Source organism: Tenrec ecaudatus, chromosome 9 (genome assembly GCF_050624435.1).
Source record: "Tenrec ecaudatus isolate mTenEca1 chromosome 9, mTenEca1.hap1, whole genome shotgun sequence".
In the NCBI taxonomy this organism is placed as follows: Eukaryota; Metazoa; Chordata; class Mammalia; order Afrosoricida; family Tenrecidae; genus Tenrec; species Tenrec ecaudatus.
Genome location: NC_134538.1, coordinates 103,071,717 through 103,090,191, shown reverse-complemented (window position 1 = coordinate 103,090,191; position 18,475 = coordinate 103,071,717). Strand labels below are relative to the sequence as shown.

Below are 18,475 nucleotides of genomic sequence, written 5' to 3'. Positions count from 1 at the left end.
AAGGGTATAATGGGCAAATATGAAGTCACAGGTTTAGCTCCATATTCACTAGACTCACCAGCGCAGAGGTTTCAGTAAGTTAATCCAGGGTCTTACCTGGGAACGTAATGATCGCTCAAGGCTATAGAGCATGTTCATGGATTTTTCTCTGGGTATTTTGTTGTTGTCAGTTTCTCTAATGTACATGTCCATCTAGGGCAGCAGTTCTCAACCTGTGGGTCGCAACCCCTTTGGGGGTCGAATGATCCTTTCATAGAGATCACCAGATTCATAACGGTAGCAAAATGACAGTGATGAAGTAGCATCGAGAATAAATTTATGGTTTGGGGCTCACCACCACATGAGGAACTGTATTAGAGAGTCACGGCATGAGGAAGGTTGAGACCCGCTGATCAAGTGTATAAATTGTATGTCTTGTCCTTTACAAGCACGATCAGAATATGCCCTTTGGGTCCAAAAGAAGAGTGTCCGGACAAGTCCCACAGAGAACTTGGCGTGGCCTTGATATTGATTTTGGCATCGGTTTTCGTCCAGCTGAAATAGACAGCTCTTCGTAGAGTCATAGAGTAGCACAGATTTGGTAGCTAGTTATTTTAAATGAATTATCAGACTATGGGGCAGAGAGGAGGATTTCTTCTTTCCACCTAGCATGGCGAAGGTGCAAATGCACTTCCATAAGCTAAACGAGGTCCTCCTGTTACACCCTGCAAACCCTCTCAGGATACTGTTCCGAGAAAGTAGACTCTCGCCAGGGGCCACTTCAAAGACCAGCTCATAGTGTCAGTGGTCACATGTAGAACTCACTGCACCCAGCAGTTGCACTGGGCATAACTGTGGAGTGCCTTTTACACGGCATACATACGGTAGCACTTTGCTCTTAAATTCAAATTTTGCTCAGCACATCTGACATTTATTGGGGCTCTGGAAGCCCAAATGCTTGAATAACTTAATTCATTTTTGCTCACAGTGAAATAATATTCAGATTACACGATTCTGGTGCATTTGTCATATTTATAAATGGATGTACATCATTTTATAAAATATAATATTTTGGGTATAGTGTCTAAGATTTTTCTAACTGCATATGACTGCCTATAGACTATTATGTGATGCCAGTGAACTGGAAGCAATCCCAGATTGGTTAAATAAGCTACTGGTGTCTGTGGATGCCTTGTAAGATGTGTATCACTCTCTTGTGAATGTGATTTTTGTTTTAAGGCATGAGTGTTTCTTGTCCTTTGTTATTTCATTTAACAAATATTTAGCAAGTGATTTATAAGCATGTGGTCACCAAGGCAAGGTGCCTGCCCTTGTGGAATTGATATGTAGTGAATCTGTACATCTGCCTTCTGTTTTTGATAAAGAGAACAGAACATTTTTCTCACTATTTTGATGTTGTGCATATTATTTGGTTACAAAATTACAAAGCTTTCAACAAAATTTGTGTTCTCAGGTATGTCAACTTAATTTAAGAAATTCGTTTAAAGGAATAAAAGATGGTTCTGTCAAGGATGTGTGGGATTTTATAACCAAGTAAAGTTAAAATGGAACATGTACAAACTATCAAAAATAGAATGTATCAATATAGGAGCATCTGAGAACTAGGTGTTTGTGTTTTCCATCAAAATAGCTGCATCCACAATGACAGGACTTGAGAAATTCTGAAGAAAGATAAAATTTGGTACTAAACTCTGATGAATATTAGTATATCTGACATGGAAATGCAAAATCTCAGCAAGGGCATTTGTCTTAATTATGTAGTGTTGTTATAACAGAATTACTACAAGTGGATGACTTTAGTGAAAAGAAATGTATTCCATTACAGTTCAAAAGAGAAGTCTAAATTGAGGCTGCCTCTGGAGAAGGAAAGCCTCTTGTTAGATCTGGAGGAAGGTTTTTGTCTCATTTCAACCTCTGGAGACCCAGCATGCCTTGAACATCTGTACATGCCTTGGGTTCAATCATCCCCAAGGTCTAGGAGGTTCTCAGCAAAAGGACCCCAGGTCCAAAGGACTGGTCTGCTCCTGGCTCTTCTTTCTCAGTGTTACTGAGGCCCCTCTTTCTCTGCTGGCTTCTCTGCTTTTACTTCTTATAGGGTGGGGGAGGATAGTCACTCAAGATACACACCACCCTAATCCTACCCCATGAACATAGCAAACGTAATCTTTCCTTCTTTTCATGACCCAATCTTACCTCGTTTATGTCACGGACAACTCTCCCTGGTGAGACCATAACCAGAGGCATAAAGACTAGAATTTACAACCCATCATCAACTGGACGATAATAAGATCTCACATTGGAGGACAACCACATAACACTGGAAACATTATTTCCCAGTATTAAACAACTAGCCACGTTGACACATGCAGTTCAATCCATGACGGGAACAAACTAGGAGGAACTGGCTTGAAACCCCGCATTTCTGCTGGGAATGATTCTTATGAATCATGGAGACATAATCATGCAGAGATGAGTTTTTGTTTGTGTTTTAAAGCAATCACTGTTTTGCAAGGTCAATGAAATATTACTGAACTTCTGCTCTTCTGTGGTCTTTGTGCAGCAAAGCAGGTATTGGTGAGGTCTTCGAAGGTCACCAAGGACCAGTGACAGGAATTAACTGCCACATGGCAGTCGGCCCGATTGACTTTTCACACCTGTTTGTCACATCATCATTTGACTGGACTGTTAAACTGTGGACCACAAAGGTAAGAACACTTGGGCTGAAATACTCAGCTATTAGATGGGGGAAGAGGATGCTTTTCATTTTCTGGTGATGCCTGTGGGCAGTAGCTACACCTGAGTCTTCTTCCAGGTGAGTTGACACAGAACTCATACAACCTATTGTTGAATCTGACCTGCCCCAGAGCTGATGTAGGCCTGACTTAGTTTACTTAACTTTAAATATTAAAAAAGTAATATTTGGAAACATTATAATTATGTATGAAATGTTTAACATCCAGATAGTAGCAAAGTTGAAGTCCTCTTCCACTAGTATTTCACCAACACTAACCTGCTCTCCACATCTCCTTCCCTGCCTGCTCTCCCAGTCTCCCCAGGGGTAACCTCTGTATCATTGTACAGTTCCCCTTCCGCACCTTTGGAGCATTTGGAGGCATTCATGTGCATCTATGGAAATACAGACAATTTTGAAGGTTTCAAGTTGATAAGTGCCACCATAATATTGTTTTTTAAAATGCCATTCTGAAGCCAGTGGACTTAATTGGAATAGAATTAATGTCGAAATGTAAACATTTTAAAATGGCAAGTGTTTTGTTATGTGTATGTCTACACCACAGTAAAACAAGGTTTTGCAGAAGGTTATTCTGACCTTGGTTGGGAGACCCCATAGAAGGAAGATGGAGTGCTACAGGCGAGAAGTGGCGGGGGCTTATACTAGTAGGATGGGGTCGAGAGATAGAGGTGGATTTGGGAACTGCTTAAGAGGGAAAGCCACGGAACTTGGCAGTGGATTTGATACAAGGGAGGTGACAGAGGGGCTTAGAGGACAGAACCCGGGTGTTGGACAAGGGCAACTGGTAACTGGTAGTCGTAGTCCCTGCGGAGCATGCCAAAGAAGGGTGTGTCTGGGAAGAAGCTTGGCACGTGTTAATTACAAGTGACTGGGTCATGAGCTAGTCCTGGTGGGGCAGTGGTTAAGTATTGAACTGGTGAATGAAAGAAGCGCTGTTCAAACCCACCAGCTGCTCCAGGGGAGAAAGACGTGGCAGCCTGCTTCTGTACGCATGACGGCCTTGGAAACTCGGTGGCACCATTCCACTCTGTCCTCCGGGGTCACTGTGATTCAGAATCAGCTTCACAGTAGTGGGTTTTGCTGGGGCACAATTCAAGAGCTCCATTAAGCCTTTTGAAATAGAGCACTGGGATCGAGACGCTGTCTCTAGTAGTGATGAGACCAGCAATAATAAAACGGAGTCAAGGGAGTGGGTGTTCCAAGCAAACCTAAGACCTAATGTAGAGGAAAGGGGACTACAAAGGAGGCATGTGTCTCAAAAGGAACCTCCTGAGAAGTAGGAGAGAATTAGGATTTGGTGTGGGGCGTCAGTGATCAATGGCGAAGACTGCGAGGAGGGCAGAGTGGGCTTTTAACCACGTGAAAGAAAGAACAGCCTCTTCTCAGAAAAAGGAAAATGAGAACTACATTTTAAAACGTATTTTCGACTCTCAGATGGGTAAAACTCCAGACGTTTGACAACATATTCTGTGACAAGGCTGGAGAGCAATCAGTCACTCTCGTGGGTACTGGTGGAAATGCAAAATGATGCAAGACGATGACGGGGAATTTGGCAGTATCTAAAAGTAACACGTGCATGTTTCTCACATGGAGGAGTCTAGGCCAGAGATACACCAGCAGAAACAACAAAAACTACTGGGAGAGGGGTGCTGTTTTGCTCCGGGGTGATGCACATGGTTTGGAGCTGATGGTATGGTAGCACAATCTGGTGAAAGCAATCGCTGTCCCTGAATTAGATACTTACACAGTTTAAATGTCAAGTGCTTGAGGACAGGTGTTTTAGGACAATACCATTGCAGTTACAATAATAAGAGAAGTCTCGGTGCAGGATATTTGTTCTGAGACTGCTGGCATAGTAGAAGACTGGAGAGAACACAAGGGGCCATCACTGGGCACAGTGTAAGTAAAATAGGGCACATCCACCCCAACACGTACTTGCCAGATGTAGAAAGAATGGAGAAGGCTTCCATGTGTGATTATGGAATGATCTATGGGACATGTGTTTAATGAGAGAAGGTCAAAACCAAACCAAGTTCACTGCCACAGAGCCCACAGGACAGGATGGAATCGCCCCTGTAGGTGTCTGGGCTTGTAAATCCTTGAGGTCAGCAGCCTAACACACAACCCCTTAGGTCACCATGGCTCCTTTAAGCAAGGTAAAGAAGAACATAAATAGTATGCTGTCATTCTTTAGAATTAACATATATTTTTATAAGTTGGAAGGATAACAGTACACACACACAAATCACATAGGAGAAAGGAGATGAAACGAATTAGATATAAAACCTAAACTTATTTGAGTACACATTGTTTGAACATCTGATTTGGGAGCCATGTATATATATATATATATCTTATACATTTATGAAATAAAACAAAATAATGCATACATTAAAATAAGTAACATGAAATGAATCATTCTTATTGTGACTCAAACTCATGGCAAAACCTCACAGTAAGAATGAGTTTAAATTTTTTTAAATTATTGTATTTTGGCTAAAGAGATATATTCTTATGGGGACAAAACTACTAGAAAAGAATAACCTTAAACAGCTTCTAGTACTCATATTGCTGGTATTCAGATTGTTCGTATTATTCTGAGACTATTGTATATGTATCACTATATGAATGACTTGACTGATTATGCAGGTGTCATTGTGAACTGAGATCATGAGTGTGTTAGACCAGGTTGAGAAGAGAAACAAATCCAAGGACACTCGTGTGTGTGTGTGTGTGTGTGTGTGTGTATGAGAGAGACTTATATCAGAGAGCAGAAGGTGAAATAGAGAGTGTGTGGCCTACATCCAGGGACAAAGAAAGTACCCAGAATCCTCATGAGAAACCACACCCACAATGAGGCATCCTCAGGCTGTGACCTGATTGACAGGCTAGACTCCACCCCTTCACTCTAAATATCCTCAGGTTGACATGAGATGATGTAACTACTGCAATGAGCTCAGTTCAAAGGGGATTCGGATGTGAGAAATAAAATCCCGGTAGCAATTCTAAATTTGAATTGAAAGAACTCACAATGTATGTTACTGTTAAATTTAAACGACTACTCACGCACAGTTCTATCTACCAGAAAGTCCTAGAAAGAATTACCTATTCAGTAGCCACCTGTAGGGTCTGGAAAAGCAGGGATCCCAGAGATGTGACTGATTCTAGGTCTGGGGCATGACATGAAAAACATAACTCTGAAATATCTCATCACAGTTGAAAGCAAGGAAGCTACCCACACTGGGATCCTTGACCACGGACTCAGAGCCAGCCTGAACGAGTTTCTGTTGGCTAAAATTGGCAACTGTTCATCATAAGCAGCTACCATCATCATCCCATCAAGCCGGCGCTGAAGCTGCTTTCAAAGATGTCAGTTTATCTGTTGAAGGGCTACTTTTTTGCATGCCTTCCACTAAGCATGATGTGTTTCTCCAAGGTTTGTTCCCTCGTAATGACCTAATAACATGCCAAAAGTGGGTGAGATGGAGTCTTGACATCTTTGTTTCTAAGGAGCATTCAACCCGTACTTCTTACAAGATAGTTTATTTTCATCCTCCTGGTAGTCAATGATTAATTCAATATATGCCACCAACATGATCAACAACAAGCATACGAATCAAGTCTTCTTGATTCTTCGGGCTTCGCTGTCCCGCTTTTGCATGCAGGTGAGGCTGAGGTGCACCTGAGATTTCCAAGTGCGACTTTGCCCTTCACACTTGAAAAAGGTTGTTTGCAGCAGATTTGCTCAATGCCTTATATCATTTGATTTCTTTCCTTCAGCTTGTGGATATTGGTTGTGGATCCTAGTAAAAGGAAATCTTTGACAACTGCATTTTTTTCTTCTGGTCTTATTGGTCCAGTTGTGCAGAGTTTAAAAAATTATATCTCTAAATGTAATCCATACAAAAGATTAGAGTCTTTGTTCTTCGTCATGAAGTGCTTCAAATACTCTTCACTTAAAGCAAACAAAATTGTGTCACCCTCATATGCGAGGCCTACCTACCCATCACCATTCTGGCACAGTCTGACCCTACAGGACATCGTACGACTGCCCGTTTTGGTTTCCGGGGCTGTAAATCTGTAAGGGAGCAGAAAGCTGTGTTTTTCTTTCACAGAGCAGCTGGTAGATTTGAACTGCTGATCATATAGTTGGAAGCCCAGCACAGAGCCCATTTTGCCACATAACTCCCATCAAACGCATGTAAAACTCGCTGCCATCAAGTCAATTCTCACTCACGGCGACCCTGTCTGTGCATTTTGCACAGTGTTAATGGTTCCTCCTCCAATGCCGATACCACATTCTTCACATATTCCAACTTCTCAGGTCGCTTGCTCAGTATAAACACTGGATAAGTCGTGGTGAAAGGACACAACCGTGGCTCACAGTGGTTTGAAATCTAGCAATATCCCTTCGTTCTGTTTAAATAGTTGCCTCTTGGGCTATGTACAGGTTCTACCTGAGCACAATTAAGTGCTCAGTTCTCGTTCTTCACAATGTTGGTATGATTTGTTAGATCATCAATAAAGGTAATGAATTCATAATGGTCCTTAAAAAAACAACACAATTTCTCAATGATTCTTTTTAAAGGTTACTCAAAAACCAACTCATTACTTTGAAAACTAAAAAATGCAAGAAAGCATAAAACATTCATTCTGTCTTTCCTATATGATTTGTACTTCAGAGTTACTAAACAGGCACGGAGGGCAATGCTTCTCTATTATATTTCGGCCATTATACCCACTCTCACTGCCATCACGCTGATGCCAACTCACAGTGACCCTGGAGGACAGAGTGGAACTGCATGGAGTTGCTGAGCCTGTCAACCCTGACACCAGTAGATGGTCTCATCTTCCTCCCTTGGAGGGAGTGGGGGGTTCAAGCTATCAACCTTAATAGGTTGATCAACCTGTCAAGCTTAGGCCCAGTGCTTAAGCCACTGTGTTACCAGGACTCCTGAGCTAATACAGGAAGAATAAGTCATGGAATTTTCATTATTATTTTATAAACCCCAATGAGTTAGCCAATGATTGTCAATCACTAATAGCCTCATAAAGGTAGAAACAAACTGGTTATGAAAGTGAACAAAACCACCCATCAACTAGCACTGTCCTAAAAATTGGAATCAGAAGCTTAAAAATCCTCCAAATATTTGAATCAGTGTAATAGTAGGAAAAGAGGCCAAATGTTACCTATCACAATGGAACGCTGTCCACAAAACACAGACTGTGAGGAAATCAATAGGACAATCGACATCACTTCTGCAACAAAACAATATTTTTCCAGATATAACGATAGAAATTATAATTTAAATGAAAAATCTTGAGATATTTCAACCCATCGCAGAGTATAGATTTTATGTATGTTCTGGTTCAAATAAATAGCTTATTGAAAAGACTTTCGACTACTGGGGAATTTGAATACTGACTAGATATTTCATGATATTTATGAAATATTGATTTTCAGTTGTGATAATTACTTGTAATTACCGAAAAGAGGAAACTCTTGGTGAGATGGATTGATACGAGGGCTGCGACCACGAGCCCGAGCGTAGCAAGGATTATGAGGATGGCGGTGTTTCTTTCTGCATTGTATAGATTTGTGCTGGGAATATATTTGAAACCCCGCATCAATCCATGACCCTTTGTGGTGAGGCGCTAGCAACATGATTGCCCTTGAACTTCTCGATGACATGGTCTCTGAGCAGGATCTGAACCACCATAAGATTCCAAGGAAGTGGCTGCAAGAATCATGGAACTGCTAGTCACTTCTGCAGAAGTTTGACTGCCAGCAGTTAGTTTTTAAATCTTAATTAAAACATCAAAATGAAACAAGTGTTACCTTAAAGTACCAGCTTGGCTTTTCTTTGTTTGGTGTTTTATTTATTTGTTTGTTTATCTGTTCATTTATTTATTTATTTACAATAAAAAATTGTAGGGTGAAATAGAACCGGGAAAGACAATAGCAGTTACCCCAGTATCTTTTCTTTTAAAGGCAGCGGACTCATTTCAGCATTTAAACAAAGATGGAGAAGGTTATGAGATCATCTCACTTGGTAATTAGTAAGGGATCCTTTAATGCTTAGGAGTGCAAATTAAACGGCATGGAGAAGAATCCCCCAAATTATAGAAAGAGTTGATGCTAAGAAACAAGACTTTGAACTAGTGAGAAGTCAAAGGGGGAAAATAAACTCAAACCAAATTCACTGCCTTCGAGTTGATAAGGACTCATAGTGACCCTTCGAGACTCTTTAGGAGTTTCAGAGAATGTAACTCTAAAGGAGTAGAAGCTCCGTCTTTTTCTCCGCAGAGTGGCTGGTGGTTTTGAACAGCTGACCTTGCAGTTAGCACCTAACATGTAATTCACTATGCCACTAGGGTTCCTTCCAATGAGAAAGGAAACTTCACTACAATGCTTTATTCCTAGAGACAAGTCGAGTTCAAAAGGAAGAGTAAAACCAGTTCAAGGGTTATCATTTTAATGATCATTGGTTATCATTTTAAATATCAGAACTAAGAAACAGAATTTCTCTACATGGGATTTTAGAAATATGACAGTTAAATGAATATATATGAAGAGATTGCAATCATTTTTAATTCTCTTTGTCATTTGAAAATTAACATTCCCATTAACTTTATAGGTACTATTGTTTAAATTTTCCATGAAGAATGAGGAGGTTGTTTTTTGTTTTGTTTTTCAAATTGGGATAAACTAAAGGAGTGACACAGTACTGTGTGTTTTGAGTTTGTGTTTTAAACTGACCCCAAAAGACTGATTTGGATTATGAATATGTCAAAAGGCATATTTGGTTCATATAACCTCATTGATTATAGGAAGAAAACTAACTGATCTAATGGTATTATAAAATCATGATTTTTTGGTGTTTTTTTTTAAAAGAGCTTTTTCTGCTTTCATAGTTAAGTGGGCTTAATAAGAGAAAACAAACACCTACACATTGGTGACAGAGGCAAATTTCTTTTATTGTAAGACAAAACTTAGGGCAATGTAATCAAGGACATAAATGTTCTGTCATTTTAAATTAGCATAAACATTCACCTATAGTTAGTTGGTAGTGAGACAGCTTGGTTCATCACATTCATTATGAATATTTTTTAACTCCACGCAGGATCTTACATAAGGAAAGTGAAAATACAAAAGAAGTAACTGGCTCTTGCTTCAGTGAAAAAAGTTAAAACGGAGCCGTGTATAAAACGGGGTTCTGTTATAATTGCTGATTAACTGGATCATAAATGGGAGCTTCTAAGTGACTAGTGGAGCAGACAATCCATCAGATCCAAATGGAGGGAAGGAGGCCTTAAGGCCTAGAGGGTAGGTCCTTTCCTCTTCACATCAGCGCAGGGAGATCATTCCGGGTGAGTCCTCACGGACCCCGGCTGCCGCGGGGGCACACGCTGGCTGCTAATGCCAAGGTGGCAGCTCAACCCCGCCAGCCCTTGGACAGGAGGAAGCGCTCGCTGCTCTGGCAAAGCGCTACAGTCTTGGACACCCACAGGGGAACTTACACCCTGCCCTATCATCAGCACCAAGTCAATGGCAATGAATTTGGGTTTGGTTTTATTTTGGGTCTTTCTTTCTGTAGATACTGACACACAACATGCTCCAGATTACAAAAGTCCAACCTACATGCATCCCAATTTTCATGTAACCCAAGATTATAAGCCTATAAAATGCCCCAACACCATCTCTGGGTCATTAAATGAACTCATGCCAGCGTTCTATCTCTGAGCTCTAATTCGCTCCCCACAGGTTGCAATCCTTTGTGAAACTGATAAGGTGGGAGAAAGGCAAGACGGAAAGGACCACTTCCTGAGTAGCAGGTGTTACATTCACAAGTGAACAAAGACAAGATCTCAAGGAGGCAGCTAGTCCATCAGAGGGGGAGTCCATTTCAGTGCTGGTTCTTTCTATCCTGCCGGCTCCTCTCACCTTACTCTGCGGTGTCGGCGCGAGGTCCGGCCCTCCTGTCGAAGCTCTGCATGCGGTGGTACCTGAGCAGCAGGAGCTGGAGCACGCAGATCAGCCTCCGTGTGAAATGGCTAGGAGACCCTGTAGCACAGCAGCAGGTCCACTAGGTCCCCTGGCCACTCTGCCAACACCGCCAGCATCTCCAAACTCTTATCCAGCCTCTCGAGGTGGAAGTAGTCCACGGCCACCTGTGTCCTCCCAGCCCAAGGTGAATCGCAGGGTTTTGATTACAAACGTGCTACTTTTGGTGCATCAAGACCGATATTATTTTTTAATTACAAATGCACGATATCAAATTACTTCCACTCGTAGCCTTCTGTCGGACAGACTAGAACTGCTCCAGTGGATTTCCAAGACTGTAGATCTTGACGGGAGCAGAGCTCAGATCTGTCTCCCAAAGAGCAGCTGCCGGTTTCTAACTGCCGGCCTGGTGTTAGCAGGCCGGCTCATAACCCACTAAGCCACCAGGGGTCCGGATATTATTATTATTACGGTATAATTATGTTAAAGATATTTTAATGTATCTGAAAACATTTCTTTATTTTTCTTAATGCATAGAAAGGCACACCATAAGCTAAAGCAAACATTTGACTAACCAGTGCTAAGCAAGCCTTACATAACTGGCCCGATTGCATACAAATTCCACAGATTTCGGAATAGAGCTCATTTGTAATCCAGGGCCTGCTTAGAGATACTTCGTTCTCCTGCCACCGTATAGAGAACCAAACCAAATCATCTGCCCTTTGACTCGCTGCCCTCTATCCATCCAGGCCCAGCCTGTCCTCTGCCTGGGCCCACTGTGCTGCGCTGTTTCATCCCTCACCATCCATGTCTCCATCCCCGCGGTCACCCTGAACCTGCGCCTTCAAAACCTGCCCTGGCCTCTTGCTCGCCTCTTCCAGGCACCACACTGCCATTTTCCTTTCCTTGGATGCCATTGCTGCTTTAATTCATGTGAATCAGTCCCTTGGAACACCCTACTGTCCCTCAGCAGGCCAGCTTTTTGAGTGCAGTAAAACACTGCATACTTCAAAGTCTATCTCTGACGAGCCTTAAAAAAAATGTGTGTGTGTGGGGTTGCCTGAATGGATTCTATTGAGTGCCGACTCTTACCTTTTATGGTATCTTAGCACATTAAATATCCCATCCATCAAAAAATGCTGGAGTTGATGTTTAAAAATAAAGTATGAACTCTTGGCTGGATTAAAACATTCATTATTCCACTCAGCTTCTCTGTTTGCTGAGGTTTGGAATAATTTTTTTTCCTTGTACTGCAGTTTAACTTAGTGGTTAGACAAGTTATGAGTCTTTGGACTTTTTATCATTGCCTCCAGTTTGGAAAGTTTCAGTGGATTCCAATTAAATGCGGGATTAATATTTGTTTTGGTTCTGGTACAGCTGCACAAGGAATTAGGCTCTCGGAACCGCTCACGCATTTACCATGCCCGTCTCTGCCTTTCGAGTTCAAAGACTCTGTGTCTCCTGCTGGTATTGATAATATTCCCTAAAGCCTCTTGGCACTAGACTCTGAGGTCCCAAAGGGCAATTCCTTTATGTTGATTGCTCAGGTGGATGGCCTGACTTACCCTGAGTGTTGGCATTTGCTGTGGATACTGGACCGCACCCCAGGGTGCTGCCAGCCAAGAACCTTTCAGGATAAACATTTGATTGATGGAAAGCACTGATTTCCTCCTAATGTAGCTTGACATTGTATAATCTGCCCTAGCAGTGAACACATTTCTTAGTCCCCTAATCTTTCAGCAAAATGGTGAATCAGAGAACAATTTTTTCTAAGTGACCGAAGGGTGATGACTTCGCCCAAATTAGAAAGTTGATCTTCTGTCTTCCAGCAACTACTGTGAAATCAATAAATATCACCTATTCCACTTTGAGATTTTTTGCCAGGATTAAAATAAATACAGAACATCGCTATCTTACCTGATTTTTTTTCTCCACAGATACTAGATAAGGATGATTACACAACTCTTTTAAATAAGACTGCACTATGTAACTGTAGGATATGTGAATTCTACTTCAAAAAATTATTTTTTTAGTGGGATCGTAAGCTCATTACCTTTTTCTTTTCTTCTTTTAATAAAGTAACTGCTGGCCAGGAAAAAAATGCACAAAAGGAAATGAGCATTTGAACTTTTAGAATATAAAATAGATGGGAAAACTTTTCTTTCTAAGGAAAAACATGAGTTTATTACTTTTAAAATATATTCATTCTATTAATAAGCATAAAATAAAATTTTATATGAGTATATTTTTAGATTATTCAATAGTAAAAATAAATTGTCCTTGCCCAGAGAAGCACATTTGTTGTGTGACTCCTCTGGAATTGCTGGGTTTCCCGCAATGACTGTATACACTGTGAGAGTAAGCCTGTGTGTCTTTTGCCTCTCCCCGCCAGAGCTGGCATGGAACTTGGTACCTGGCAGCCACTTAATAAATCATTGAATTAATACATGCACAAATAATTACTGAGTTGTTGTTAAACAATGTACCTTAAAGACATGTTACCAAATATTTAGTCAGCAGTGGTTCTGGGCAGTAAAATTCATAGCCAAAAATTTTAAATATAATTATTAGGAAACTGAAGTAAAAATTTGAAATACCACTAGGAAATAGTTAAGAAATTATAATATTTGGAAAATAACTAAAGCAGCTATCGAAGGGAAGAGTACCTTTCTAAATATTTGCCTTACAAAGTGAGTAGAATTCCAATGAGCTTTTTGAGAACAGTCTGAAGAACTAGGGGACGGGAGTGTGTGTCCCCTGGTAATCCCTCCCACAAGGAGGATGGGTCCTGGCCCCAGGGACCAAGAGCATGCTGCTCCACTGGTCTGGCTGAGCGGATGTCCTCTTAGGACGATTCTAAGCACGCGTGCTCTTTCGAAAGATCCCCTGGGAAAGTCCTATGCACCGTATGACTCTCTAGGAAAGAGCCTGGCTCTTCTCTAAGTCATCGTTTAGAAGGGAAATTCTTACCACAGATTGAGATGGTGACGGACAGGGAAATGCCCAAAAGGTGTTTCTCAAAATGAAAGGCATCCAAGCTGAGGCTTGAAGAAAGAGAGAAGGGAAGGCCATTCAAGCTGAGGGAACAGAGCAGGCAGGTTGGCGTTCTCTAGTTGTGTGACTTTGGGAAAGTTGCTAAGCCTTCCTGTGGTTTGCTGTCCTCATGAATAAAATAGAGCTTCCAATTCTACCCAGTAGGTTTATGCTGAAGAGTAAATGAGTGTATATGGCAACTCTATGGTAACTCATTTATGACAGTGCCAGGTACCAAGAAAGCACTCTAAAAGAAGTAGCAAGACACCAATTTCCGCTATTAGTATTGTGTAGCATTATTGTAACTATGGTTGGTACACTTTGGACATATTGTCAGGAGAGGCCAGTCCCTGGCGAAGGACATCTTGGTTGGGAAAGTGGAGGGGCGGCAACAAAGAGGAAGGCCCTGCCTGCATGCGGTGGTTGGCACCGCGGCTGCATCCGTGGCAGGCGCAGAGACAATGGTGAGGATGGCGCAGGACCGGACAGTGTTTCTTTCTGTGGCAATAGGGTCGCTGTGGGTGTGCGCCAACTCGAAGACACCCAACAACAGCGCCGTGGTTGCTACTTGGGTGTTCATGGAGTTGAGCTGAGCTGGTGTACTGGGTACAGTGTGGCCAGAGGGGATTAATGAAAGCTGGCCATGCGAGCAGAAGTTACGACTGCACTCAACTGAAGCGAATCATGAAGACAAGAACTACAGGAAGAATGTTTGCGGTCATGATCAAAGCTGCCTTTAAATGAATACTCACATGTACCTGGTTACGAGTAAGTTTTTTTACAACTTGTGGGAAAACGAAATTGAACAATAATGGAATTTTCTCATGACTTTTTAAGTGCCCTGATACTGTCCCCGTGATAGCATGCGAGTTTAAGCATCTAAAGACACTGGTACGTGCACTCTGCCGTCTTTTTCTCTGAGAAGGTTTCACTGGGTAGCTGACATCTTCGTGAATCGGTCATTTACGGGACAGTGTCCCCTGTCCTTTCTGCTTGCTTCTTGTGTTTACTTACTCTCAGACAGGACCATCGGTGCTTCGTGTCCTTTTGTCCACGTGAACTGTCTTTGAAATTTCCATCCAGATGTTTCTTCTCTTGCTTCCCCCTCGTCCTTCCAATACACTCTGTAGCCCATTAGTCTTTTCACACCTCCCCATTTCTGCAGACCTTTAAAAAAGGTTTTAAATATGGCAAGGCCAGAAGGCACAAAAGGTACTCTCAGTTGTCTCAAATCTAGGGGGTGGGGGAATGTAAGGAATTTTGCTTAAACCACGGCTGTAGAGTCAATCCCAACTCACAGTGACCCACTAGGACAGTCTAGCTGCTGACCGGTAGTTTCCCCGGCGGGAGTCTTTCTGGAAGCAGACTGCCACATCTTGCTCTCCTGAAGCAGCTGATGACGTTGAACCACCGACCCTTCTGTGAGTAGCTGACCCCTAGCCACTGTGCGTGTTTCTTAGAATATTCCAGAGTACGATCTTGCTTTCTTCATCTTTCTCCTTCGCCTATCCATGGGGGTTTGCCAGTACCCGACATTGAGGGGAAATCAAATTTGCCCCATAGGGCAAATTACTACTTTATCAACCCGGGCCGAAAAGAAAAAGAGGGAGATTATTCCCATTCTTCCAGTACTTTATCTATAAGAGCAAAAAAGAAACTCTGGGTGTCTCCCATCTACGGAACTGAAAGGTAGAAAAAATAAATACCGTTAATCTTTGAAAACTTTCCTTTTTCCTTCCAAAGTGGAGTAACTGGCCCTTCCAGAAATTCTGGGGAACTCGACCTCAGTGTTTACTGCTGGACGTGCCCAGCTCTGTGGAAGTTTCTGGAGAGGAATGTTGTGGGATTGGCGGTGGTGTGAAATGGCTCTCTCTCCTGTTCTCCAATTCATTGGCTTGAACCAAGCCCAAATTGAAAGAAGAGGTCTCTTACAAGTTGTCTGCCTCCTTCTCACTTAGGCCCTTCCTTAGTGATGAGAAATGTTGCTTATCCATGCTGTTCCCCATTACCTCCCTGTCAGTTTCAGCTGTATTTAGGAGTGGAGTGGTCGCCAAGCCAGAGGGCTTATGCTTGAGACTCTTGGTTTCCACCTACCTACAAAACTTAATTTGTGCCTGGAAGGTTTTATTTTTCACTCCCTCCTTCAACAAAATTCACTGAATGAGATGAATTTTGCTCTTCTCTTGCTATTAGAACCATCTCTTGAGGGTAACCATAAAGATGAAGTTTGTGTGTACATTCATGTTCCTTCTCCTTACAACATGTTATAGTAGTCTAGATCTGTCATACAATAGAATGCTCATGCTCTTCTCGGAAACTGTCCTCTCCCATCCCCCCAAAAGCCAATCCATTAGAAAAATAATTCTTTACTGAGAATAACTCTGTCTTCCTTACCAAGCATTATCAACTCCCCCGAGTTGGTGTTACCCTTGTTTCATCTGCCTATCCAGTCAGATAATCCACCTCCAACACACACTTTCCATTATTTCATTCCTCCTATGCAATATATAATTGTATAATATATATTTCATACTCTATCATCTGAATACGTATTTTTAAATGGAGAGGGAGTCCCATGATTAAAACACACAGACACACACACACAAAGACAGCTAAACAAAATGGATTCGTATCTGTAGCATGGGGAACCCATAATCATTCCTAGGAGTGAATGGATGGACTTCGTGAGTGGACTACGTGTACAGTATGCAGAGATAACCAGCCTTACCCAAACATGAGACTCACGTGGCCCCAAGCATACTGCGAAAACAGTGCTCCTGGGGAGTCTCCGAGGGGCAGCAGTGTTTGTGGGTACAGCTGGTCCATTTATTTGCCTTCCTCGTCATTTCCAACGTCCCCAGCTGCATTTCATTTCCCTCCACTCTTTGTTGTGATCCGAGGTCATCTAGTCGGCCTGCTCTTGCACCATCCTCACAATTGCCATCGTCAAACTCCCTCTTTAAGCCTCTTCCTTCAGTGCACTGTCCTTGAGTTAACGCTGGCTCGCAGTGACCCAGCAGGACAGAGTCTACCTGCCTCCTCCCAGGCCGCGCTCCTTGTGGAGGGGGACTGCCATGTCCTTCTCCTGAAGAGGAACTGGTGGGTTCGAACTGCTGCCGGTCCACTCAGGAATCTAGCACTTGAGCTTGGGCTACCTGGGGGCCTTTCTTTTGTCCCACAAACTCTGAATATAATCTGACCAAATTACATTCCCATGATAGTGCCATGCAAGTAAACAAAACAAAACAAGGACTGCTTGATTATTCGAGCAAAGTGGTTAATTAACTTGAATATATCAAGTAAGAATGTATAATGTATGTATATACATATGCATATAGTGTATGTACAAAGGTAACTCAAAAGGTATGGCTATTGGGGTTCCACTTCCTGTGTGCATTGATTTATTCCACATAAAATGGGTTTAAACGTATCTTCTGATCAGTGCATTGCTGCAGGCACTTTCTGAGGAATATCCTTGTCTTAGTTTTGTTAAGATGTATTCAAGAAATGGCACCACGGGACAAAAATCAATTTGGTAGTCATGGCTAATGTAATTCCTTTAACCAAGGTATAGCTTTGAAACAAGTTGACAGGAATGCTGTCTCACATAAAACATTATTAGATGGACCATGTGCTTTGAGGAGAGCAGGGAACAACCTCGGATGACTTCAGGGCAAAAGGTCAGCTCAGAAGGTTATGGTGACGGGGGATTGCCAAGGGTTCATCTTCATGGACTTTTTTCAAAGGACACAGAACCATCATGGAGGCTTATTCTGAGACAATTACAGAAAACTGAAAACTGGTTGGTTAGAAAAAAGGCCGGAAAAGTTATAGCAAGGACTTTTTCCATTGTGACCATTTACCTGCTTTTCTCCAGAGGAGCAAGGGCTGCCCTACTGGACTTTAATTGGGAAACCTTGCCCCACTCATCCAACGACCCTGCTCTGTCCCTTTCAGGCTTTTTTTGGTCCAAAAATTCAGAGAGTATTGAAAAGGAGCATTATTTGGGTCCCCTGAGGATGCCAAAGCCACCATTTGACATAGTGTAAATGGAAAAGAGCTGAGTTCTCCGGGAAGGGACACAAGGGATGGACTTCCTTGAGAAGTCTGTAGACCTAGATGGAGGAAATGCTGAGAAGCACCTTTTGATATTTCTGCTTAGTGAGTGTTTCTGTGAGCTTATAGCAGTACTTTCTGACTTACTCTCATCTATGTCATATAGCATGTGTGTGTGCATATATAGGTGTATAAGTAAGTATGTCTTCGAAATGCAGTTTGTATTTATAAATATGTAATGATTAAAGTACAGCACCTCTGAGTGTTATGCCCTGGGGGTCACCTTCTTGAAGCTGTGTTATATGTTCTTCTGCTTTGGGGTATTTGAAACCCGGGACTGATGAACCTCTAGGGCACCAAGTAGAATAAGGGTTTCTGGGAAGAGGGGCGGGGGAGGCAGTAGAGGGGGTGGGGAAAGGGATGATAAAAGAGAGACGATGTCAAGGAGTCCAGGAAGAAAAAGACTGTTTGGAAACTGATTGTGGGAGCAATTGTACACTTGTGCTTGATGTGATTGAACTATGGAATGATGTGTGATGTATATATTAACTCCCAATTAATAATAGATTATAAATAATAATAATAAAAAGACTTCTGAAAGTGAAAAAAGATTTCAGTATATAAAATAA

At 42.0% G+C, this 18,475-nt stretch overlaps 1 protein-coding gene across 2 annotated transcripts in view; it reads left to right on the top strand.

Moving 5' to 3' along the window:
- DYNC1I1 (dynein cytoplasmic 1 intermediate chain 1) overlaps positions 1–18,475 on the top strand; it is a 351,049-nt gene that overhangs the window by 285,342 nt on the left and 47,232 nt on the right. For both annotated transcript variants that reach the window (XM_075558388.1, XM_075558387.1), the window contains exon 13: positions 2,561–2,705. In XM_075558388.1, the coding sequence (XP_075414503.1) occupies positions 2,561–2,705 (145 nt within the window). The remainder of the gene's footprint in view (positions 1–2,560; positions 2,706–18,475) is intronic.